The sequence below is a fragment of the Oryx dammah genome, unplaced genomic scaffold (genome assembly GCF_014754425.2).
Source record: "Oryx dammah isolate SB20612 unplaced genomic scaffold, SCBI_Odam_1.1 HiC_scaffold_21, whole genome shotgun sequence".
Taxonomy (NCBI): Eukaryota; Metazoa; Chordata; class Mammalia; order Artiodactyla; family Bovidae; genus Oryx; species Oryx dammah.
The window spans coordinates 9,939,892-9,963,988 of NW_024070205.1; the positions used below are offsets into that span (position 1 = coordinate 9,939,892).

The 24,097-nt window shown below is 48.9% G+C and overlaps 1 protein-coding gene across 2 annotated transcripts in view; it reads left to right on the forward strand.

The window, feature by feature from the left end:
* The window catches only part of ATF3 (activating transcription factor 3), a 58,306-nt gene that overhangs the window by 28,991 nt on the left and 5,218 nt on the right, over window positions 1-24,097 (forward strand). The window contains exons 1-2 of one of the 2 annotated variants that reach the window (XM_040263128.1): window positions 16,438-16,633; window positions 22,813-23,056. In XM_040263128.1, coding sequence (XP_040119062.1) covers window positions 22,817-23,056 — 240 coding nt within the window. In that variant the 5' untranslated portion in view covers window positions 16,438-16,633; window positions 22,813-22,816. Of the gene's footprint in view, window positions 1-16,437; window positions 16,634-22,812; window positions 23,057-24,097 lie in introns of those variants that run through there. The other variant, XM_040263129.1, reaches the window with a different exon arrangement.

Genomic DNA, 24,097 nt, shown 5'->3' on the forward strand with positions numbered 1-24,097 from the left:
TATTTATGTCTCTCCGAGTATGTGGTTTTAGTCACCAGGCTCAGCCTAGAGCTGTCGTTTATATGTTCCGTAGATTCTGAAAGCTCCCCATAGTCCTGCTCACTCTATGATACCTAATAGCCACTCCTGGAACTCTTGAGCTCTCCAATTACACCCAAGACAGCTCTCTATTTCCCGTCAGTCCTTGAGTTGCCTACTCAGAGCCACACAGACCTACCTGAAAGAAGTCCTCTCTCAACCGTCTTGATAGCCTGTTCTAATGGCTAAGCTCTCATGAGAGTAAATGTTCCTTCTGTCTATTCTAGCCCTCTTCCCGGAGTTGAATCCTGTTTCCTCTAGTTTAGGGCTCAGTGGCACTGAAGAGCAGGTGGCCAGCAGACCTTGCAGACGGGAGCTGGGGAAATGATGCCCCGGGCTAAGACCCATCCCAGGTACACAAAGCAGCTACATGGTTCACAAATTTAAGAAAAGAATGGCAAGGATTAGAATACCAGCTTGCATTTGTTATTTTTCTTTTAAAATTAAATACAGGTTAAGTTATTTTTTCAAAGTAAATATCCAGAGAATATTCTTAAACTAAAAAAAAAACACCAAAAACCAAAACAAAACTTGATAACTTTTCAAAGTTGATGTAGTGCTTATTCTGTGCCCTTAAAAATTAGTAGAAAGCAACAAGCATCAGGCTTAGAAGTCAGTCTGCCTCTTACACATTCTGTCCCATTAGGGAGGAAGGATGGAAGATCAAGGAGGGAAAAGGCAGAGCAGAGACAGTGGGGCAGACAAGCCTCAGATAAGGGTGGCCAGAGGAAAAGGAGAGCTTGAGTCTATAGATAGAAACAGAGCAGGAGCCAGGATGCTAGCTGTAGATCAGCTATCCAAAAGAAATAAAATACGAACCATGAATGTGAGCCGCATAGATGATTTTTAATTTTTTAGTAGCCACATTAATAAAAGTAAATTAGATGAGTGACATTCATTTCAACAATGCATCTTATTTCACTCAATGTATTTAAAGTATCATTTTGACGTGCAATTAACAAAAAAATTAATGTGGTGTTTTACATTATTTTTTTTTTGTCCTAAGTCCTCAAAACCCAGTGTGCATTTTACACTTTCAGCACATCTTTATTTGAATTAGTGGTCACTGGCCACCTGCAGCAGGCAGCTATCGTATTGGATAGTGGTGCTCTAGATTTTGATAAAACTGCCCAGACTCTTCCTTCAGCTTCTAGTCTGTACAACAGAGATAACTCTCCCTGTCCAGATCCCTTCCCAGGGTTGTATGGGACACACAGGGGCTAATGGGTGTAGGTCCTTCACAGGCCCCCACCTGAGGAGAGAGAAGACAGTGTTGTCGGCCCCTGTGAGCAGAATTAACCCATCAACTTATCACTGCGTCATCTGGACTGGGCACGCACTAAACGAAGTGGAGGTACAGCAGTGCCACTAACATAGGCTTCCCTGGTAGCTCAGTTGGTAAAGAATCTGCCTGCAGTGCAGGAGACCCCGGTTCAATTTCTGGGTCGGGAAGAGGCCCTGGAGAAGGGATAGGCTACCCACTCCAGTATTCTTGGGCTTCCCTTGTGGCTCAGCTGGTGAAGAATTGGCCTGCAATGCAGGAGACCTGGATTCGATCCCTGGGTTGGGAAGATTCCCTGGACAAGGGAATGGCTACCCACTCCAGTATTTGGCCTGGAGAATTCCTTGGACTATATGGTCCATGGAGTCGAAAAGAGTCGGACACAACCAAGCAACTTTCACTTCACTTAGATTTCACAAAGAAAAAAAAATCAGAGTAATAAAGATGAGGTGACCAACTGTGGTTTCTCCATCCACTATCACAATCGTTCTATTTGTTTTCAAGTTGAAAGGATATTTCAATACTATCCCAAGCATCCAGGGATGGTAAGATGAAACAAACGAGCTTCTTGCTCCCAAGGAACTCATAAACAGTGAGGGAACATATACAAAAATGTATAAGAACCAAATAGATATGTTTCCCTGGGATTCTTGTTTGCAGGTGTCAGAAAACCCAATTCCAAATGGCTTATGCAAAAAGGAGGGATTTACTGGCTCAGATAACTGAAAAGTGCTCGGTACCTGTGCCTGGAGGCCCACCTTGCTGCAGAGCCTCTCACATTCTCTATCTCCTGCTCCATGTGACAACCCCAGCAACCTCTGGCTCACAGCACTCCCCCATGCCCCTCACTGACACATTCAAGTCTGGCAGGAAAGGGAGTGAGTTGCCTCAGTCAACCGTTCCCAACAGCTCCTTAGCTCTGATTGGGTCCTGAGCCGGTTCCTGGACCAATCACCGTGGCCCTTGGCAAGGGGCGTGGCTTTCCCAGAGGAAAACTGGGAAACCTAAATTGGGCTGGATGGATGTTGAATGGCCAAGAAACAACAATATCGACTAAGAATTATGGGAACACAGAATAAATGTTACCAGGGCTGGCTCGGTGACTATGTGATCTGCCATCCCACTCTTTAAAGGTCCCACGCTTAAAGCTCCGCTGTCACAGTTTGAAATTCTTAATCATTTTTGAACAAAGAGATTCATGCTTTCATTTAAATGACAAATTCATAGCTTATCCTGGTTGGGACTGAAAATGCATACGTGAGAAAGTGACTTTGGAACTGGATTTTGAAAGATAAAACACAATAGCAATTTTCCGGGCAGAGAGGGCCGGGTTGTGGGAAAAAGGAGGAAATTTCAGGCAGAAGGGTCAGCATACGCAACAACGTAGTGATGTGAAGGCAATGGCACCCCACTCTAGTACTCCTGCCTGGAAAATCCCATGGACGGAGGAGCCTGGTGGGCTGCAGTCTATGGGGTCACTAAGACTGAGCGACTTCACTTTCACGTTTCACTTTCATGCATTGGAGAAGGAAATGGCAACCCACTCCAGTGTTCTTGCCTGGAGAATCCCAGGGACGGGGGAGCCTGATGGGCTGCCGTCTATGGGGTCGCACAGAGTCGGACAAGACTGAAGCGACTTAGCAGCAGCAGCAGCAGTGATGTGAAAGGCTCAGTGAAAAGCTGGAACTATTAGCACCTCAAGTGGTTGGGACAGATAGTGCTGGTGGGAGTGACCCCAGCTGAGCTGGGAAGAGGGGCAGAGAAGGACCTGGAGTGGCAAGTCAGGAGGGTGGCACTCAATAAGTATTCCTTAAATGAATTAATACATACAAGCCAAGTGAATTGCAACCTTAGAGAAAAAGTACTTTTAGAACCTATATGATTCCAAATGATCCTTACAAAATAACTGCCCGATTTTCCACTTTTCTTCTGCTCCAGACTAACGCTAACTTTTCACTGTGTAATATTAGCATCTACTGATCCTTATCATCAGCGTGTTAGCAAGGTTAGCATTCCACCTCTGTGACTTCATGATCCAAGTATTTATGAATCAGAGAGATGTTTCTAAGAACGTGTTTTCCAATTGTTTATAGCAATAATAGTGTGCTTTAATTACAAAGATGACGTTTTTAAATCTAAATAGAACCAGTCTCAATTGTGTGGGAGTGCATTGCTTTGGTGATAAAGGAGAAACACAGACAGTGACTCAGGTAGAACACTTGTTTCGTTTTCAGTTCGTGTTTCCCTTAGTTCTACATGTCAGGACATGTAGCAGAGCCAAAGCAGAGGTGCGCTGTGGGGAATGTGGGAATTAAAGCCAAAACTTTCTGTGGAAGAATGAAAGTACATGGTCCCCCTTCGCCCAGCCGCTCCCTTTTCGAGGCCAAAATGAAAGCGGAAAAAAAGGTGTTGGCTTCCTTCCAGCACATAGACAATGAGCTGGTAAAGGTCAGTATTTTGTTGCCTAATTATTTTTTAAAAAGTGTGACGGAGACAACATTGGTTCTTCTGAGTTGAGAATCCTTTTGAGTTTCCACACCAGCTTTATTTTAATTTAAATTAAATATAAGAAGATCAATCAATGTTCAGGTATCTACTAAGTGCCAAATGTGGTGCCTTTGTCTGCCTTGTTCTTTCTTGTCTTCCTAGCACCTTGAACAATATATGGTATGAAGCAGGCATTTAAGAGATATTTGATGGATAAGTCAATGAATTTATTGCCCACAGTAATCTTATGTGGCTGTGGCAACTTTTCAGATCAGAAAACAGAGGCCAAGACTATGAGCTAGAAATTGAGGGAAAGAGATAATCTGTCTGGGCAGGGAGTGTTTCCCAGGCTGGCAGAGATAACATGGGGCTTCCTTGATGATTAACTTTCATGCAACCAGGTAGGTATCTCTTCTGTAGAATCCTCAGTCAACAGAAAATGACATCAAGAGAAAAGGGGCTTTTAAAGTGTCACATCCTCACTGTGGCCATCATCATCATCATTGACTGTAGACATAGAGCTTAAGATCAGGGAATTGAAGAATAGTTTAAAAAATTCAGAATTTATACCACTATATTTATATAAGTGAGGTAAGAGACCTGGGTTCAGTCCCTGGGTGGGGAAGATCCCCTGGAGAAGGAAATGGCAACTCCCACCAGTATTTTTGCCTGGAGAGTCCCCTGGACAGAGGAGCCTGGCAGCTACATGTAGTCCATGGGGTTGCAAAGAGTCGGACACAAGCAAGTGAGGGACAGCCCTCCAGATGGGATAAGTTCTGCATTAATGAAGGAACTTCAACTTTGCAATGGAAAGAGGGGACAAGCAGTGACTTCACTTTCAGTACACATAAGAGCATATGGTTCATGGATAATTTTTATTTCAGATGAACAACACATGAGAGTGGGGTACCACCATGTCCTCAGTTCATCTGGTCTTCCATCCTGACCAGTTGCGGCTTTCTGACGCCTCCGCCTGCAGCCCCCTCTCCCATCCAGTCCCCCCTCGGTCCTGTACCAGCAGTTTTCCTAAACAGCATTTGCCATGTCCATACACTGCCAAAAGACCCTGTGACCCACCACTCCCCCTCTCCTGATTATTGCAACCTTCAAGGCCGGTCACAGGCTGTTCCCCACCCACTAGCTCCCAATCCCCTTCCCTTCCACACACATGCCTGCTCAACAGCTGCTTCACCATTCTCCAGACCTGCTGTGGGCTTTCACAATTCTGCGCTCTCACTCATGGCATGCACACCTACTGTGTGCCAAGTCGGTGTCTGCAACAGAGCAAGGACCTGGGGATGAATAGACAGATGAGCAAGGCACAGTCTCTGACTTCCTGGCACCCGATGCCTCTGCCTCTGCTTCTCTCTATGCCTGGAATGCTGCCCTCCTTCCCTGCCCAGAAAATGCTCAGCTTCAACATCTAAGCTCAAAAGTCACTTTGTCCATCAGCCTTTGCCAGCTCTCCCAGGCAGAGCTTTCCTGCCCCACTTTAGCCCTTATGACATCAGCTTTACCTGTTGTCAAAGTCTGTCTCTCCACGAGCTGTGAGCATCTTCCACAGAGGGCAGCAGCACCGTGTATCTGCAGCTCTCATCGTACCACCCAGCACATCGTTAAGTACCCATTAAATGTCTGCTGAAATAAACAACCGCTATGTGCTGGATACTGTTTCAGGCATCTTCATTTGCCACCTAAACAAGATTTTAAAACTCTTCAAGGGCAAAGGATACTCTGGCATTGCCCTTGTAATCCCAAGATGTCTAAACATACTGCCGAGCACATGATCTGGCAATAGCACAGAATCTGAAGGATTGACTGGTAGGTATACAACTCACCGGAGTGACTCACTCCACCCTCAGCCACTCCAGTTTCAAGTACAAGTTCATCATCAGATGATTTCAGTTCATCATATTTTGGGAAACTGAACAAAAGTCCGAAAAGCCCTACTCAGTTTACTCAGTCAATAGCCGGGCTTATGTTTGTGGTTAAAGCAAATTATGGAATAATTGCAAATTTGGCAGACAGGATAGTATCACGAGGGCACAGAGATCTGGAATTTGTCACGTGGGAGACTTCTGAGACTTTAGGAGTACGGTAAGGTCAACACTAGAAGGTTCCAGGCATTCAACAAGACTTGGGTGGGTGGGGGGTGGTGGGGGGGAGGCTTTTCAGCAAGAGAGGCAAGGCTAAAGGAAAATGAGCACATTTTAAAACTCTCTAATATTTGGGGAGTAGTGGAAGTTAATAGAAGTTTTGAAGGGAATTAGACCTGTGTTTGAGTCAAGTGCCTAAGATTCAACCTTTCTGAGCTTTGGTTTCCTCATCGATAAAGCTGAAATAATAATACTTGCCTCACAGGGTTGGCACAAGGATGAAAATAAGATACTGGATATTTTTTAAAGTGCTTACCATTGTGTCTGGCGTGTAGTGTGTGCTCAGTATATAGTAATCACTAAATATGACCTAGCCTCCCACTGATTTTTTTTATTTCTTTTAAAATCAGTCGGTAAGTCGACCTGACAGATGGAGTTTTTCATCGGGCTCTAGACATTTCTGATGTATCAGGGTTCTTTATGATATGTAGGCTTCAAGAGTAAGACAAGGGAAGGAAAACAGTGTAGGTCCAAGATTCTTTCCACCATCCCTGCCTCCCACCCCTCTGCCACTCACCTTTCAGCTCTGGGGTTGTTGCACATGGTCAGTCAGGATGCCCCCAAAAGGTTGCCCATCCCTCTCACAAGCAGCTGTTCTTTACCTTGACCCCATCTTAGCAATGGAGCATCTTCTGGGGGCAAAGGGCAAGCAGGGAGCTCAGAAGTCTTCTGTTAAGCTTCCTTTCAGTGTAAGAATTTATGATTCTGCACACTAAGTGAAATAATTCAGAGAAAGACAAATGCCATGTGATATCACTTATATGTGGAATCTAAAATATGACACAAATGAACATGTCTATGGAACAGAAACAGAGACTCACAAACACAGAGAATGGACTTGTGGTTGCCAAGGGGGGCGGGGGGGAAGGATGAGGTGTTTGGGATGAGCAGAGTCAAACTATCATATATAGGGTGGATAAACAAGGTCCTACCGTATGGTGGCTCAGCTGGTAAAAGAATCTTCCTGCAGTGTGAGAGACCAGGGATCAATCCCTGGGTTGGAAGATCCCCTGGAGAAGGGAACGGCTCCCCACTCCAGTACTCTGGCCTGGAGAATCCCGTGGACTGTAAAGTCCATGGGGTTGCAAAGAGTCGGACACGACTCAGGGACTTTCACTTTCCCTTCACCGTATAGCAGAGGGAACTACACTCAATGTCCTGTGATAAACCCTAATGGAAAAGAATATGAAAAAGAACATACATAACTGGATCACAACTGTACAGCAGATATTCAAACACTGTAAATCAACTATATTTCAATAAAATAGAAACAACTTACGGTTTGTACGAGAGCCACTTTTCCTCTGTGAGTCCAACATCCCACCGCATCCAGTCAGGACACTGAACCTTGTCAGAGCTTCCCAAGTGTTCCTGTGGGCATTTGCTGAGAGGCAGTAGGTGTCATGGTCAAGCACTCCGACTTGGGAGCCAGCCTAAATTAAGTGAAAGTTGTTCAGTCATGTCTGACTCTTTGCGACTCATGGACTATACAGTCCACTGAATTCTCCACACCAGAATACTGGAGTGAGGAGCCTTTCCCCTCTCCAGGGGATCTTCCCAACCCAGGGGTCGAAACCAGGTCTCCCGCATTGTAGGCAGATTCTTTACCAGCTGAGCCACAAGGGAAGCCCACTTGGGAGCCAGCCTACTTGAGCTCAAATCCTGCTCTACTGCTCAGTAGCTGTGCAACCTGTCAATTATTTACCCTCTCTGTGCTTGTTTCCTCATCTACAAAACAGAGATGTCCACAGTAATTACCTAATAGGGCTGTTATGAGGATGACAGTCACTCACTACACGTAAAGGGTTCAGCCCATTGTCTGGAACACTGTGAGTGCTACACGACAGCCTTTGCTCATATTACTTTATATTTAAAGGCACTTCAGAGAGGGAACTTTTCATACTGTTCATGGGGTTCTCAAGGCAAGAATACTGAAGTGGTTTGCCATTCCCTTCTCCAGTGGACCACAAAGAATGCTCAAACTACCGCACAATTGCACTCCTCTCATACACTAGCAAAGTAATGCTCAAAATTCTCCAAGCCAGGCTTCAGCAATACGTGAACCGTGAACTTCCTGATGTTCAAGCTGGTTTTAGAAAAGGCAGAAGAACCAGAGATCAAATTGCCAACATCCACTGGATCATAGAAAAAGCAAGAGAGTTCCAGAAAAACATCTATTTCTGCTTTATTGACTATGCCAAAGCCTTTAACTGTGTGGATCACAGTAAACTGTGGAAAATTCTGAAAGAGATGGGAATACCAGACCACCTGACCTGCCTCTGGAGAAACCTATATGCAGGTCAGGAAGCAACAGTTAGAACTGGACATGGAACAACAGATTGGTTCCAAATAGGAAAAGGAGTATATCAAGGCTGTATATCGTCACCCTGCTTATTTAACTTATATGCAGAGTACATCATGAGAAATGCTGGGCTGGAAGAAGCACAAGCTGGAATCAAGACTGCGGGGAGAAATCTCAATAACCTCAGATATGCAGGTAGGAGAAGGCAATGGCAACCCCCTCCATTACTCTTGCCTGGAAAATCCCATGGATGGAGGAGCCTGGTGGGCTGCAGTCCATGGGGTCGCTAAGAGTTGGACACAACTGAGCGACTTCACTTTCACTTTTCACTTTCATGCATTGGAGAAGGAAATGGTAACCCACTCCAGTGTTCTTGCCTGGAGAATCCCAGGGACTTGGGAGCCTGGTGGGCTGCCATCTATGGGGTCACACAGAGTCAGACTCGACTGAAGCGACTTAGCAGCAGCAGCAGCAGAAATGCAGATGACACCACCCTTATGACAGAAAGTGAAGAGGAACTGAAAAGCCTCTTGTTGAAAGTGAAAGAGGAGAGTGAAAAAGTTGGCTTAAAGCTCAACATTCAGAAAACGAAGATCATGGCATCTGGTCCCATCACTTCATGGCAAATAGATGGGGAAACAGTGGCTGACTTTGTTTTTGGGGGGCTTCAAAATCACTGCAGATGGTGATTGCAGCCATGAAATTAAAAGACAGTTACTCCTTGGAAGGAAAGTTATGACCAACCTAGAGAGCATATTCAAAAGCAGAGACATTACTTTGCCGACTAAGGTCCGTCTAGTCAAGGCTATGGTTTTTCCAGTAGTCATGTATGGATGTGAGAGTTGGACTGTGAAGAAAGCTGAGCACCAAAGAATTGATGCTTTTGAACTGTGGTGAAGAAGACTCTTGAGAGTCCCTTTGACTGCAAGGAGATCCAACCAGTCCATCCTAAAGATCAGTCCTGGGTGTTCATTGGAAGGACTGATGCTAAAAGCTGAAACTCCAATACTTTGGCCACCTCATGTGAAGACTTGACTCATTGGAAAAAGACCCTGATGCTGGGAGAGATTGGGGGCAGGAGGAGAAGGGGACGACAGAGGATGAAATGGCTGGATAGCATCACTGACACGATGGACATGAGTTTGAATAAACTCCAGGGGTTGGTGATGGACGGGGGCCTGGTAGGCTGCGATTCATGGGGTCGCAAAGAGTCGGACACGACTGGCGACTGAACTGAAGAGAGGGAACAAATCCCTCCCAGGCTCCTCGGAGTTTTAACTTTTGGCAGCCTATCCCAAGCCCAAAATGTATTTGATGTCTTCTTCCTTTCCTTAAAAATTCTTGTGTGATGTATTTAAATTCAATGTACCCACATTTGTTTCATATAAAACAATATTTAAGGCATGTATTAATTAAGACAAATGCCCTCCAGCAAGATGCCCTCTATCTACTGCCTGGCTCTGGCGCCCAACAGTGAAGCCACGAACAAGTTCATGCCCAGTTTGATGCAAGCATATCATTTCCAAAGTCTTTGGCGCTGGTGTTTTGTAGTTTGGAAAATCAGTGCCACCAGACTCAAGGGACCTGTTCCAGTGGCTGCCTACCTGGCATCACCCATGTCTCCCATGCTGCTGCACTGGCATAGATTTTACACCGGAGCTGAGGTGCGATCTGTGCCATAGGGAACAACTGCCCGAAAGGCACAGTTGCTCCAGCTGTTCTGCCTCTGTGCCACGCACCCGTGCCACAGACCCGATTGTCTATTTTAAGGTGGATACACAGAAAATAAAGGAGGCTGGCAAAGAAGTGAGCGTGCGTGCATGTCAAGTCGTTTCAGTCGTGTCTGACTCTTTATGACCCCATGGACCAGAGCCTGCCAGGCTCCTCTGTCCATGGGATTCTCCAGGCAAGAATACTGGAGTGGGTTGCCATGCCACCCTCCAAGGGATCTTCCCCACCCAGGGATTGAACCTGCGTCTCTTACGTCTCCTGCATTGGCAGCTGGGTTCTTTACCACAAGTACCACCTGGGAAGCCCAAAGTAGTGAGTGGAAGGATTAAAGAAGATGCTTCATGGGAAAAGTTCCTGCAGGAGTTTTTTGTTTGGATGCCTAAGAACCAAGAAAAATGCACTGGTAATCACAATCATTCAGGATCCTCCCATCTTCCGCTACGCCCCCTGTAGCACTTGAAGACAGAAATGAAGACCCTTCTCTAACTCCGTGCAAGCAACCTGGACAATGATGGAATCTGACACCTTTCCCCGTAATAAAGATTTAAATCTACTGCTAAATGTGTACAGCACTCTAGCAGCACTCTGCTAAAGGTAGAGGAACAACTAAATAAATCATATCACCACCACCAGCCATTAAAAATTATAGTAACAAGAGTTACCATTATGGTAACAAGACAGCAGTGACCTCTGGGAGGTAGAGAGAGGCAGGCATAATCAGGAATGGTGGCATGGGGGCTTCTAAGGACTTGATCTGGTGGGCTACTTCTTTACTCAAATGATAGGTCCTTGAAGTTTTACTATTAAAATGAGTACATATGTTCTATAATCATCTGTATGTGTGCTACATTTCACAATAAAACGAACAACACTTTTGAAAAGAAATAATTATGGTAATAAGGACCATATTCAATTCAGAGTAATAAGCAAAAGAGCAAATTTCAACATTGCTTGCAATCCCAGTCACAATTCTGTTTTTAAAAATCATAGGCATAAGAAAGACCAGAAACACACCAAAATGCCAATAATGCTGAGATGATGGGTAATCTTTTTCTGTTGCTCATTTCCCAAATTTTCATAATGATTAAAAAAAATTATACTAAATCCTCCAAAGGAATCTTTAAAAGTATGATTTTTTAAATTGTTTTCAAATGACTTTCACAGCTATTCTCTCACTGCTTCTTTTGTAAAATGTTTATTTATTTACTCTTGGCTGTGCTGGGTCTTCATTGCTGTGCGTGCTTTTCTCTAGCTGTGGCAAGAGGGGCTGTTCTCTAGTTGAGGTGCAAGGGCTTCTCATCGCGATGCCTTCTGTGATTGCAAAGCACAGGCTCTAGAACATCCCGGCTTCAGTAGCGGCAGCACATGGGCTCAGCTGTCCTGCGGCACGTGGGATCTTCCTGGCCCAGGGGTCAAACCCGTGTCTCCTGCATTGGCAAGCGGATTCTTTACCACTGTGTCACCAGAGAAGCCCTATCTCACTGCTTCTTGCAACAGTTTGGAGGGAGTCAATATTAAAGAGTCAATGAGTGTGTGTCGCTTCAGTCGTGTCCGACTCTGTGCTACCCCATAGACTGTAACCCACCAGGCTCCTCTGTCCATGGGACTCTCCAGGCAAGAATACTGGAGCAGGTTGCTATTTCCTCCTTCAGCTGACAATAAATATGGAATAAATTTTATAGACCAGAACATGGAAGAAGTGTTTATGGCTTGCACTAAGTCATGCCATTGGCTGGAGGGGAAATTTCGACTGAGTCCCAGGTCTCCCGAGTCCTGATAATCCCTTGACTTTGGGGACTCGGGTGTTCTGGGGCTCCAGGATCCCCACTCAGGTGCAAAAAGCTGCTTCCTAGGCTTTGGTCCTGTGGTCCAAAGTGGGTGTCTATGGCACACCAGAAGGTCCCCAAAGTTGCAATCTCTGCCTTGGGTACTCCTCTCACACCCCCTCCTACCTAGCAAGGCCCCAAGTTCATGGGTAAAACTCTTTGGAAATAGTCCTTAGAAATGTTAAGCAAGAGAAGAAGGAAGAGGAGGAGAAAGGAAGGAAAATGTGTGGATGGAAAGCGGGGATTGCTCTCACTGTTTTCTTTGTGGTGTCCTATCCCCGCTCCCCTGAAGATGGTCATTTCCTGGATGTAGCTCAACTGCATCCACAATTCTGCCACTGACTAGGCAGACAGAAGGGCTTCCCTAGTAGCTCAACTGGTAAAGAATCTGCCTGCAAGGCAGGAGACCCCAGTTCAATTCCTGGGTCGGGAAGATACCCTGGAGAAGGCACAGCATAGGCTACCCTCTCCAGAATTCTTGAGCTTCTCTGGTAGCTCAGATGGTAAAAGAATCTGCCTGCAATGTTGAGACCTGAGTTCGATCCCTGGGTCGGGAAGATCCTCTGGAGGAGGGTATGGCCACCCACTCCAGTATTCTTACCTGCAGAATCCCATGGACAGAGGAACCTGGCGGGCTACAGCCCACAGGGCCACAAAGACTCGGACACGAGTGAAGCGACTGAGCACACACAGGGAGACAGAATGGGCTCTGGGACTCGGGTTTCCCCAGAATGCCTCCCTTGACTGGTAATTAATGATACCCCTACTGAAGACTGGCTGTGTGTCCCATCCTCAGGGAATCCTTACGTGTTAAATGTCATTATGAGGGCCGTTTTTCAGCTGAGGAAACTTAGGCAGAGAGTGAAATGACTTATCCAAGATGACACAGCCGAAGAAGCGTCACAAGATAATAGGCTGAATCCCGAATCAAAGTGCCGCCTGCCACATTTCAGAGCCCACGATATGCTGCCTCGTGTTTCCTGAGGGAGAAGACTCATATTAGTAATTCCCCATGCAAATCCACTTGATAGAAAGTGTGGGTTTTGGAAAGCAGAAGAGAGAACAGAATTCCCTTCCTGGGGTGCAGAAGTGGGCTGGGCCAGCAGGAGCGGGTTCCAAGTGCTCTTTCCCAGCGTTTCACTTGGCTCTCTAGAGCTGCCAGCAGATATAATCCGGAGGTTTGAAGAAGAATAATGGAGGGTGGGGGAAGGAGTGGGAAGGGACTATTCCCTGGACTAAAGAAAGGGCTAAAACCTTTAACTATCTCTTGAACTTTTATTCCCCCCTCTCTTTTGGCTCCCTGCAAATGTTTTGATGTTTAGATTCGGTTGCCACAGTGGGCTGTTTTTAGCTGCCTAGTTCCATCCCCTCCCCTGTTAACTTTTTCCCTTTCCTTTTGCACTTGCCCCAACATGAAGTTTCCAATTCTTATCTCACTCAGCAAAACATACTGGGGCTGGTTCTGAATGTGGATTCCCCAGGCATTTTCTCCAGCGTAAAACCTCAGCAGTGTTCAACTCTCTGCTTAACCCTCTTTCACTGAGGAGTAACCCCTGAAATAGCTCTACCCAGGCTTCCTTCTCAGGGAGGGGACAGGCACTCTTTGCCTTGTGCAGAGAAGCCCCGTGGTCCGGGAATCCTCTCCTGCCCCTCCCCTAGATGATACACGGGTTGGGGTTCAAAGTCAGGGTAAATTGAGGACGCACCAAACCCAGGGATCGATCACCCCACCGGGGCACACAACCTGGGGCTGTCCCCTTCTCGGGCTCTTTCCCGGTGTCTCTCTCCGACCAGGCAGGTTTCACAGTCCTCCTGGGGGCTGGGGGCAGGGAGGCACGCAGCAGTCGTTTTTGTTTTCCTTGGATAAGAGCTTCATTCACAAGGGGGTGGACTGACTTCTCTGCCAAGATTCTTATCGCTTTTCAAGTTTCCTTGGGAGGGCGACGCTCAGACTTCTGCGAACAGCTGACAGCGTTTCTACCCAGGTGTGACTTGGGTGTTCAGAACCAAGAATTATTAGAATGAAGCAGGTTAACGAGGGAAGCGGGAGGTTCCATGGTAATAAAAAATAAACCGACCAGGGGTTGTGGATTTCTCTGGCTTAATTACCCTTCTGTGGTATTGTGTTGCGGAGGCTGGTCTGGCTGTTTGTTTACCTATCCTCCAAGCTGAATTTCCTCTTAACGACAGGACATAAACCTCCACAAATCTGGCTTGGGTGTATGAATGGATTCCTAGTTTAAAATGTAAACCGGTTAAAGATTTCGGTAGGCATTTCACAAAGGGGAAAGAAAAACTAGTGGTGGGGGGACGGGGGGAGCGGGTAGCCTTCACGTGTTCTCCCCCACCTCCTTGTTTCGCTTTATAAGGGTGGCGTTTACTCGAGGGCAGTGGACGAGCAGCTAGAAAAGATATGTAGAGACGCTCAAATAACTTTCATGCAAATTTGCAAACGCCCTTCCTCCTGCTCTCGCGGTGTTCTACGGGTTGTTAGGACACGCCCGGGGTTTACCTGGCTGCCCCGGGTCTACCTGCCGGTGCGTGGGCAAGAGGGCGGGTGAAGAGGCGTGGAGGTGTGGGGACGTGGAGGTGGGGCCCGGAAGTCCGTTACCAGGGTGAAAAGTAAAGCAAAAACAACGGCCACACTCTTCCCGCGCGACTTCGCTGGAAATTCGCTGAGGTCCTCGGCGGCATCCTCTAGGACCCTGCGTAGGACCTCCAGGCTACCCGACGGGCCGGGGGCGGGGGTTGGGTGGGAGTTGGTGGGGGACGACTTCCATGGCCGCTCTCCGCGGGGTCCTGGGGCCCGAAGCTTGTAGGGCGGGTGTGTGTCCCGATGAGGCTCGGGTTCTGGGGAGAGGAATCAGGGTGCTGGGGACTCAGCTTTACCTATAGCTCTGAGGGTATCTATCCCAGGCCGCTGGGCAATCGGAGAGGCTGGGGAGACGGGCCGAGCCCTCGAGGGTGCGGGACTGTGTGTGTGTAAGGGAGGGAGACAGACACAGAGAGGCCCTTCCATGACGGCTGTTAACAGCCAGTGGGGCGGGGCTGTGGGAGAGATCTGGGCTCCCAGAGCCTTTTAGTTCCTACCCCAAATTGCCACACTAGAACCCTGGACCGTCTCTCTCTCTAAAGGCAGGTGGAAGCAGGTACCCCTCAACCCCACGGGAGCGCGGGTCTCCCTCTCCCACAGGTGCCAAACAGAGCTGGCCACAGTCGCGTCCACCCACATTCGTCCAGGAGCAGTTGAGAAGGTCTCTGGTCCTAGACAGCTGGGCTCGGGGAATCAGAACTGGAAGCTCGATTTTAAGATTCAGATCCAGTTCTGATGAAGACTCGGCTCGAGTCTGGGCCGCGAGATCCCGCCCCCCGCCCCGACTTTAGGGAGAAAAGGATTTCTGCTACGGGGCCTAATTTGCTATGCGGTTAATGCGTCTCCAGCCCCGGCGGTCCGGTCCCCGCGCGATCCTCTCTGGGCGCAGTAAAACACGCGAAAGCCGAAGGTGTATTTTCCAGCAACATGGCCAGAAAGCCGGGCGACCCCCGCCCGGCCCGGCCCGCGGAGACCAAAGCACCTTCTCTCTACCTCTCCTTCTAGTCTCTAGGCTTCAGCCTTACTTTTAGCCCTTCTCTGAGTTGACTCTGATTTTTCCAGGTAGCTCATCTTTTCACTGGCTTGTTCGTTTCACTGTCAATTTCAAACGCTTTGTGGCTGTTAAAAAAAAAAAAATTATCTCCCTGCCGCTCGCCCTGGCCTCAGCGTCAGGTTCCCAAGCCGCCGGGAGGCGGTTCCGCGTGTGCGCCCACGTGGGGTGTGCGCGAGCCCCGGGCGTGGGCGCACCGTGCCCGCCGATCGCTGACAAGTCTTCTCACGGTCCCGGCCGCAGAGGTCACCCCCGGCGGTAACGGTGTGGATTCACCGTAGGGTGCCTCTGAGCTCTTCTTCCACACTGGGGAAATGACACTCCTCTGCGTACCCCGTCCCCTACTTGAAAAGGAGGCTTTTGACGGGGAAGCGGAAGAGGGGGGGGGTGGTGTACTTTCCCGAAGCTCCAGAAAATGACCACGCATTTTAGAGAAAGGTCGTTTCCAGCTTCCCAGTCTCACCTAGTCTGGGCAGCGTCCAGGACCCACCTCTCCAACCTCACCGTCCCCCCCCCCCCACCTCCCACCTCCCCAGCCTAGCGGAGGGAGAGATGCCAGCGCGGTGGAGTCATGCCGCTGGCTTGGGCACCATTGGCTCATGCCTGGAGTACGCACATCTGGCGGCCAGCCCGGGCGGCTCCGGTCCTGATATGGAGCGAGAAGGGCGGGCGGGTGCGTGTGTCCCAGGAGAACTCGCCGCGGCCGGCTCCTCCCCGAGCTTGCATCACCGGTTCCCCTTCTCCCCTCCTCCTCGTTGGCCCCTCCTCCCCGCCCCCCGCTCACCCCTCCCGTCCTCCCGCCCAGCCTAGTTCTGCTGGTTCGCCGGGGAAGCTATTAATAGCATTACGTCAGCCTGGGATTGGTAACCCAGAGTATATGGGCGCGCCGCCAGCCCGAGGGCTATAAAATGGGTGATGCAACGCTCTGCCAGCCACAGTCGCACGCAGAGAGGCGCGCACTGCACAGCTCTCACCCTGCGCCGCCGCCCCAGCGGACCCGCCAGCCCGCGCGCCGGTCGTGAGCCCCTCTGTGCTCGCCATCCGACCCCGCAGCCAGCCAGCCAGCCCGACCCCACCCCGACCCTGCCCGCCCTCCGGACCCTGGCCGCCCCGAGTGGAATCAGGAGGTGAGCGCGGCGAGGGTGGCTTGCTTTGATTATCTTTGCGCCCATCTAGTAACCAGTCCCCGACCCCCGCGCCCACTCCCCCGGCACTTGCCCCGCAGCCTCCAGCTTGGAAAGAACTCTGAATCTCTCCCCCAACCACCGCTGCTCTTCCGCGCTTTAGAAACTTTCTCGCAAAGAACTTTCTCTTTTGATTTGGGGCGCGAAACGTTCCTGGCAACTGAGAGGTCGTCCGCTGGCGTCGGAGGACAGCTCCTCTCCGCCCTCTCGTTTACTTACTCCCCAGGGGCGATCGATGTGCTCAGATCGGTGGGTGCTCAGAGTGGCCGAGCCAATCAGGCTCGCCAGCCGGCTCCATCCCTGGCTCGGTGCGCCGGCACTTGCTACTGCCGAGCCCAGCTTTCCAGAGACGCACGGAGGCCGGGGCTCGCGGAGCGGCTGACCCAGGGGCGGAACGGAATGAATGGGGAAGGAATGGGCGAGCCGGGGTCGCGGGCGCGGCCGCTGGGGGTCGCCCTGCCCACCCCGGAGCGCGGGGCGGCAGGACTGCGCCGGTAGCCGGCGGCGAAAGTTAGTTAGGAAAAGTTTTAAGCGGTGCGCGCCCTCCTATCGCTGCCCTGGGGCAGAAGGCGGAGAGAGAGCACCGGGGACAGGTGCCGGAGACGTCTTGTCCCAAGTTTCTCACACGCTTTTCTCTCGTACCTGTGACTCCAGTTCTGGGCTCTTCCTGTTTTGGCTCGCGGATTTCTCTTTTCATCCTGAGAGACCCACCGTTGGGGGTGGGGGTGGGTGGGGGAGCAAGAGTGCGAAGCCAGTTGAGATCTTTGAGCGACAGGATCTGTGATCCAGAGAGCGGGCACCCTGAAACTTTCACTGCCCTTAATGGCTTGGAGCCTCAGCATCCCTGGCCACTCTGCCTGTTTGCTAGCACGAGGCGCTGGTTGGACCCGATAACCATTACGGTCCTTTCTGGACAAAGGTTTTCAGATTCTAGAGTGGTGTTAACTGAAAGAAAAGCGACCTAGGAGGGGACTTGAATGAGGGGGCGTGGATGTCGCTGGCCGACCTCTGAGGCAGTGAGGGGAAAGGAACTTCTGTCCAGGGCATCTCTTTCCTTCCCAAGGTGCTTTCCACTGGATGGTTCTCTTTCTGTGCTTCCCCGGCCCCCCCCCCCCCCCCATTTTCATCTCATCAAATTACTTCTTTCCTCCTAACCGTTTCCTTTCTCCTAATTTAATTACCAAATCACAGTAGGCTGCCTTTCCTATGAAGGAGCTGCTCACCCCTTAATAGAGCCAGAAAAAAAAAATAAACTGGGCACTAGAAAATGTGGGTGCCCTCTGAATGCATCTATTTCAGTGTGGGTGATAGTCGCATCTGTTTGGGGGCCTCCCACTCTTTCAGTTTGAATGAAGGAGAAATTGGTATGACTGTCCCCTTGTTTTGCAGTTCCCGTTTGTTGTAGAATAACACTGCAACAGGTAAGCTGTTGCTGTAAGGATTATCTGAATGAAGACCCGGGTGGGTTGCAGTTGTTACTGTCTAAATGGTTTCAGAGACAGCACTGTAAGAAGCACTCCAGGCACATGGTGTAAATAAAATACAGCACCCAGCACCTGCGGCAGCCTCTGGATTCTTCCTGTCTTAACCCCACCATTCTCTCTCTCCCTTTGGTCTTTTCTCTCCATTATTCTTTCCCCTCCTCCCCATACTCCTTCCCTGTCTTAATCCTATCAAAGCCTCCTCTCTGGTGGGCACAGGCTCCTTGGACTGTTGACCATTCATCTACCTGGCCATTGCCTCTCTTCTCCATTTGCCTTCTTGGGGGTTGGAGCAAAATGAACAGCAGGTGTGTGTTCAACAGCTTGGACTGGGCTGGGCCATTTACCAGCTTTATGGTGACCTTGGGCAAGTCACTTTACCTTTCTGGACCCCATTTTACTCAGTTGCAAAATGAAGATCTGACCTAAATGACTCTAGTTTTGGGTGTTCTATCCCATTGTACAGAGCTCACGATTTCTTCTGTTTCAGTTGGGCTGGGCAGGGGACAGGGTCCGTGGTTCCAAGTGTTACTTGGCCCGGGAAGGAGGAAGTATGCAGCCAGGACACCACAGAAACCAGAAATGGCTTCATGTGTGAGAGCTGGCTGTTTCTCAAGTACTTAAGACCAGTGGAGACGAGCTGGTGCCAGCAAAGAGTGGGGTGGAAATGATCTGTCAAGAGCCCTGAGGTCAATCAGAGTGCGAAAGAAGCTGTGACCGAGCTGAGTGTCTTGAGGGCTCCGGTTAACTTCTGATTAATAGGACCTAATTTCATTAACAGGAACTTTACGAGCCCCCACCCCCACCCCCCTGAAATGGGGGAAAGTGGATCACATCACAGAAACAGTGGCTTTCCAGGATGTGTGTAAATCCACCTTCGTGTTTGATCTTCCTGACAGCCCTGTGAAGGGACTGGGGCAGGCAGTACTGGTCTCTCTTTTACACACAAGGTGACTGAGGCCCAGGAAGCATATCCCTGAGAGAGCAGTGCGTGAGTGGTAGTAGGTAGGCCTGCAAGCATTGTCTCTGTCCTGATGCCTGGTCTTCCACCTACAGCTGGAGTGTCTGTGTACCTACTTCCAGTGGGCTAGGAGAAAGACCAAGATCGGAAGTCAGTGAAAGAACTGGCTCTCTACTGTGTTTTACAAGTAGTGCTTAGTGGAAAAAAGATGAAAATTAAAAGTGAAAATTCAATGTAGCAGCAGCTACTAGGAAATAAAATCTGGGAGCTGGATTTCCAGTTAGAGACATAGATGAGTAAAGTTTCGGTTTCTTGAAAATGAAACTACTGATGATATGACACGATTTTTGACTAGAGATAATGATGCAGAAGCCAAATGCAGGTTCTTTGTAACAAGTCTGGACAATTTTAAGATCAATATAGAAAGTCAGCTCAGAAAATCCTCTGAAATGTTTTTCTCCAAACGGAGATATTCAAGGGTCTCAACTTTCTGAAAAACTGAAGCTTTACCTTCATTTTTCTTCTCAGGGACACAGCCTTGAGTCTAGGCTTATCACACTTTTAAGAGAACGAGGCAACAAATAACGAGAAAGTATCTCAGTTCAGGTCAGTTGCTCAGTTGTGTCTGACTTTTTGTGACCCCATGGACTGCAGCACGCCAGGCTTCCCTGTCCGTCACCAACTCCCAGAGTTTACTCAAACTCGTGTCGGTGATGCCATCCAACCATCTCATCCTCTGTCGTCCCCTTCTCCTCCCACCTTCAATCTTTCCCAGCATCAGGGCCACCCAAGATGGACGGGTCATGGTGGAGAGTTCTGACAAAACGTGGTCCACTGGAGAAGGGAATGGCAAACCACGTCAATATTCTTACCTTGAGAACCCCGTGAACAGTATGAAAAGGCAAAAAGATAGGACACTGAAAGAAAATATCTCAAGAAGCTGAATATTAGCCGAGTGCAGGAATAGCCCAAACCTCTACAGATACCATTGCTTTACTTTCTGAAAAGCTTTTAAACATTTTCGGAACCAGTCTGCATCTTCAAGTAAGCCCACCCAATGCTTTTCATAAAAACATTACATACCACTGGCATTCTTCGTTTCTTTCATCAGGACTGCTGACTTTACACTAAGAAGGGGAGAAAAAAATCCCAAAGAGCAGATGCCAAGCCCTGAAAGCTCATTAATAAACTTGGGAGGTGAAATGGAACTACACTCAACTGCAGTGGAATTCAAACTGCCTCCATAGAAGCGAGCTGTGCAGTCCTCCAGACAAAGGCCAGGCCAGTGGTAGCTCTGAATTCCATTCCTGAACTATTGGGCTTTTAATAAAGTTGGAAAGGTAGGGAAAACACAAATGCCTGGGAGGCTCTTAAGTCTTTCTGGCTTTGGAAAGCTGGCTTCTCAGAGTTTAGTACCTGCCAGAAAAGTCTCCTCCCAACGTCCTAAGATTATGGGATTAAATTGATAGGAAAGCATCAGTTCTAATTCATGACATATGGCTTTGGGGAGAGAATTAGTCAATTCATACATTTCCTGGGTTTCTTTGAATAGTCAGCAATGGTGGTGGTTGTTGACCTGGAATTCTTGCCTCCATCGGTGGATCTTGGATCCAGAGGGGGATGTAGAGATCAGAGCGTTCTATTCATTAAGTGTTTGAGATCAGAGAGAGTGACGAGCCACCCATCTACCTGGACCCCCTCAGAGTCAGCCCTGGGCTGGAAAGATTCCCGGGAGGCCCGGTAATAACATATTTCCTAGTTGCATTTTGTTTTTCCAGGGCATATTCAGGTATTCTTTCGTCAACGCCTTGCCCAATTCTCTGGGAAAATAGGGTGACTGTTACTAGCCTTCTTTCTCACAGAGGAGAGAGAAGGCTCTGGGAGGTATGATGATGACAGAGGAGGAAACGGGCCTCTAGTCTTGACGTTCTGACCCCAGTCTGGGAATTTTGTGGATAAAAGATGCCCTAACACATACTCCCTGAATGTGGGGGCAGCCTGAGTGTGCACCCAGGCAGAGAAAGCTCAGCAATTCATCTCCAGCTTTCCATAGCCCTTTGTTTCGTCTCCTTGTCTATCCCTTCAGCTCCAGGGCCCTCACCCCCTCCCCACACCTGCTCCCAACCACCAAGAAAACTGTGCTCTGGCTTTTTGTTTGCTTTTGTAACATAGAGAATCATATTCTATATTCTGTTAAGTGGGGGCATGAGTCTCGGAGTCAAACTTCATTCTAAATCCTGATGCTGCCGCCTACTAGCTCTGTGACTTTGGCCAAATTATTTAGCTTGTCTAAATGTTAGTCACCTCATCTCTGCAGTGGGACTGGGACCTAAGTGGGTTCTCATGAAGGTGAAGTGAGATAACGCATGTAAGGTTTCTGGTATGAGGGAGGCACTTGTGAAACGTTAGCAGCTTGCCAAAGGGCTTCTCGTCTGGTGGGATGTGGCTAATGACCACAGCTTCCCACACAGAGAGGGGTACTCCAAGAGGACCGCCCACCCTGACAGTTCCCACATTCATCGCCCCTGGAGAAGTGACTGCAGGGATGAGGGGCTTGGCCACTCCTGGAGGGAGTGTACGGCAGGGAGAGATTAACAGAGGGCTGTTCCAAACTGGAACCGTGGAACCATTATTATTTCTGCCCACTCCCCGCACCTTTTCCCTTGGGGTTCCCTGGGCTGTAGAATGATGGAGATAGATGGGACCTCAGAGGCCATTTGATTTGACCGCCTCTCACCAATTTCATGTATTCAATCAGATGGTCTCCAGCGATCGGCAGGCGTTGGGAGCAGCCAGAGCCAGGGTCAGGTTCTGGAAAGGTCCACAGCGGGACTCTGTGCTGGTGCGGCAGGTGCTCCCAGATGATTGTCAGATGGAGGCTGAGCTCAGGTCTCACACCTCTCCCTAATGCCAGATCCAGTCCCAGCCCCCTGTGTCCCCAGTCCACGCCCCTCCAACCATCACAGGGCTGAACACTTCCTCAAAAAAAAATCCACATTCTGCGCGCCTCACTTTTCTTTACTCTGAGGTCTTTTGCTTCACCAACCTTAACCTTGAGGGGTGACCTGAATTCCCACACCCAGTTCCTCTTAAACTAGGGTGAAGAAACCCACCTGCGACCGTGACTGTCCTTACTCTCACTGACTCGGATCCAACTTCCCAAGGGAGAGGCTTCAGAGATAGATTTCCTAAACTCAAGGGTCCCCGCTCCTTGCTTTTACTTACCACTCACAGATAGATTCTACTTGATTTCAGATACCCTCCGAGTTTCTTTTATAAAAGAGACTGCAGATGGGGTTAATAAGAGTCTCTCTGATTTTTTTTTTTAATGCTCTTCCTCTTTCAGGACTGTTTGAGGCTATATTTGCATATATGCACACCAGCCAACACTAATAGCTCCTGTGAATTCAGAATAGCCTGAAACACCACCCTTTATAAACTTCAACCAAGTATTTTATCCACATCACCGAGCTGGGTTTTTTAAGAACCTGTTTTACTTGAGACAGGATGGCACAAAATGAAAACAAAGCAGAAGCCCGAGGGCTGATGGGATCTTCCTCTGGAGGTGGGGAGGTGGGACTTGGGTATTGGAGATCTCAGGTGCGGGGGTGAGGGTGGGGGGACTTGATCCCGAGCCCCCAGATCCCTGAAGTAGTTTGGGTTTCCATGTGTCTTTTCAGCAAAATGATGCTTCAACACCCAGGCCAGGTCTCTGCCTCGGAAGTCAGTGCCTCTGCCATCGTCCCCTGCCTGTCCCCTCCTGGGTCACTGGTGTTTGAGGATTTTGCTAATCTGACACCCTTTGTCAAGGAAGAGCTGAGGTTCGCCATCCAGAACAAGCACCTCTGCCACCGGATGTCCTCGGCGCTGGACTCCGTCACCGTCAGCGGCAGGCCCCTCGAGATGTCAGTCACCAAAGCCGAGGTGGGTCCTCCCAGGGGTGGCTGTTCTTCCTGCGCTTACTTGTCACACAGCTCACCTGCTCCAGGCATGCTGTAGGGGGTCACGGTTGGACATTGGGTCTGGAGTTTAGAGGAGAGTCAGGGATAGAGATAGTGTTGGAAGCCACCAGAGTGTGGAGGGTATGGAAAGCCATGAATCCATATGAGATTACCTTCTGTGCCCAGTTGTTCTGAAGAAGCAGAGAGCGCGGTGATGGTTTTCAACACCATAAGAACCCAGACTGCGGAGCAAGGACCAGCCAGCCATGCTCACTGCCTTGGTACAGATTCTGACCAAAGTTCACTTCTGTCGCTGGCACCTGTGCGGTTCTCCGCTTGGCAACCTTTTATAAGATGCCTGGAGTAATAGGCATGCTGAGAAGTTTGAGAGGTGGTTCCTGGCGATGCTGGGGGCCTCTCAAGGACTTCAGAGCTGAGTTCTCCACTGTTCTGTTGGCCTTGCCCTCCTATATGCAAGATGGGAGTGTTTCTGACTCACTTATCTGGCATGATCACTGCCTTTGGGCAAGAGGTAGTAGACCTAGCCAGAAAAGAACTGAGTTTAAAAGGAAGTTGGCGGTGGGGGCGGGGGGAGGGGGGATCTTTTATGATTCTAAAAAGGAAGGTGGAAGGGGTAATAATGTCTCCTCCATAGAATTGATCCACGGGGTTAAATAAGATGGCATTTGTTAAGAGTCTAACAGAGGGCCTGGCTGAGAGTTAGCATCCAGTGAATGGTAGGCAGGATGATGCTATATGACGCTGTATTCATAAGACATCATTAGGGACATTGGCTGTACCCTAATTAACCTGAGAGGAAGTCATTGGTGCCCAGTCCAACACTGGCCAGTGTACGGTGAAACATTGGACCCTCAAGGAAAAAATTTAAAAACAATTTTTTTCTAATTAAATATCTTGAAATAACAGAAGCAGCTATACTTCAACAAAAATTAATTTAGAAAAATACCTTGAGATAACAGGATGCCCTGGAAGTAGTGAGGCCCATGGAAAGAAGGAAAGCATT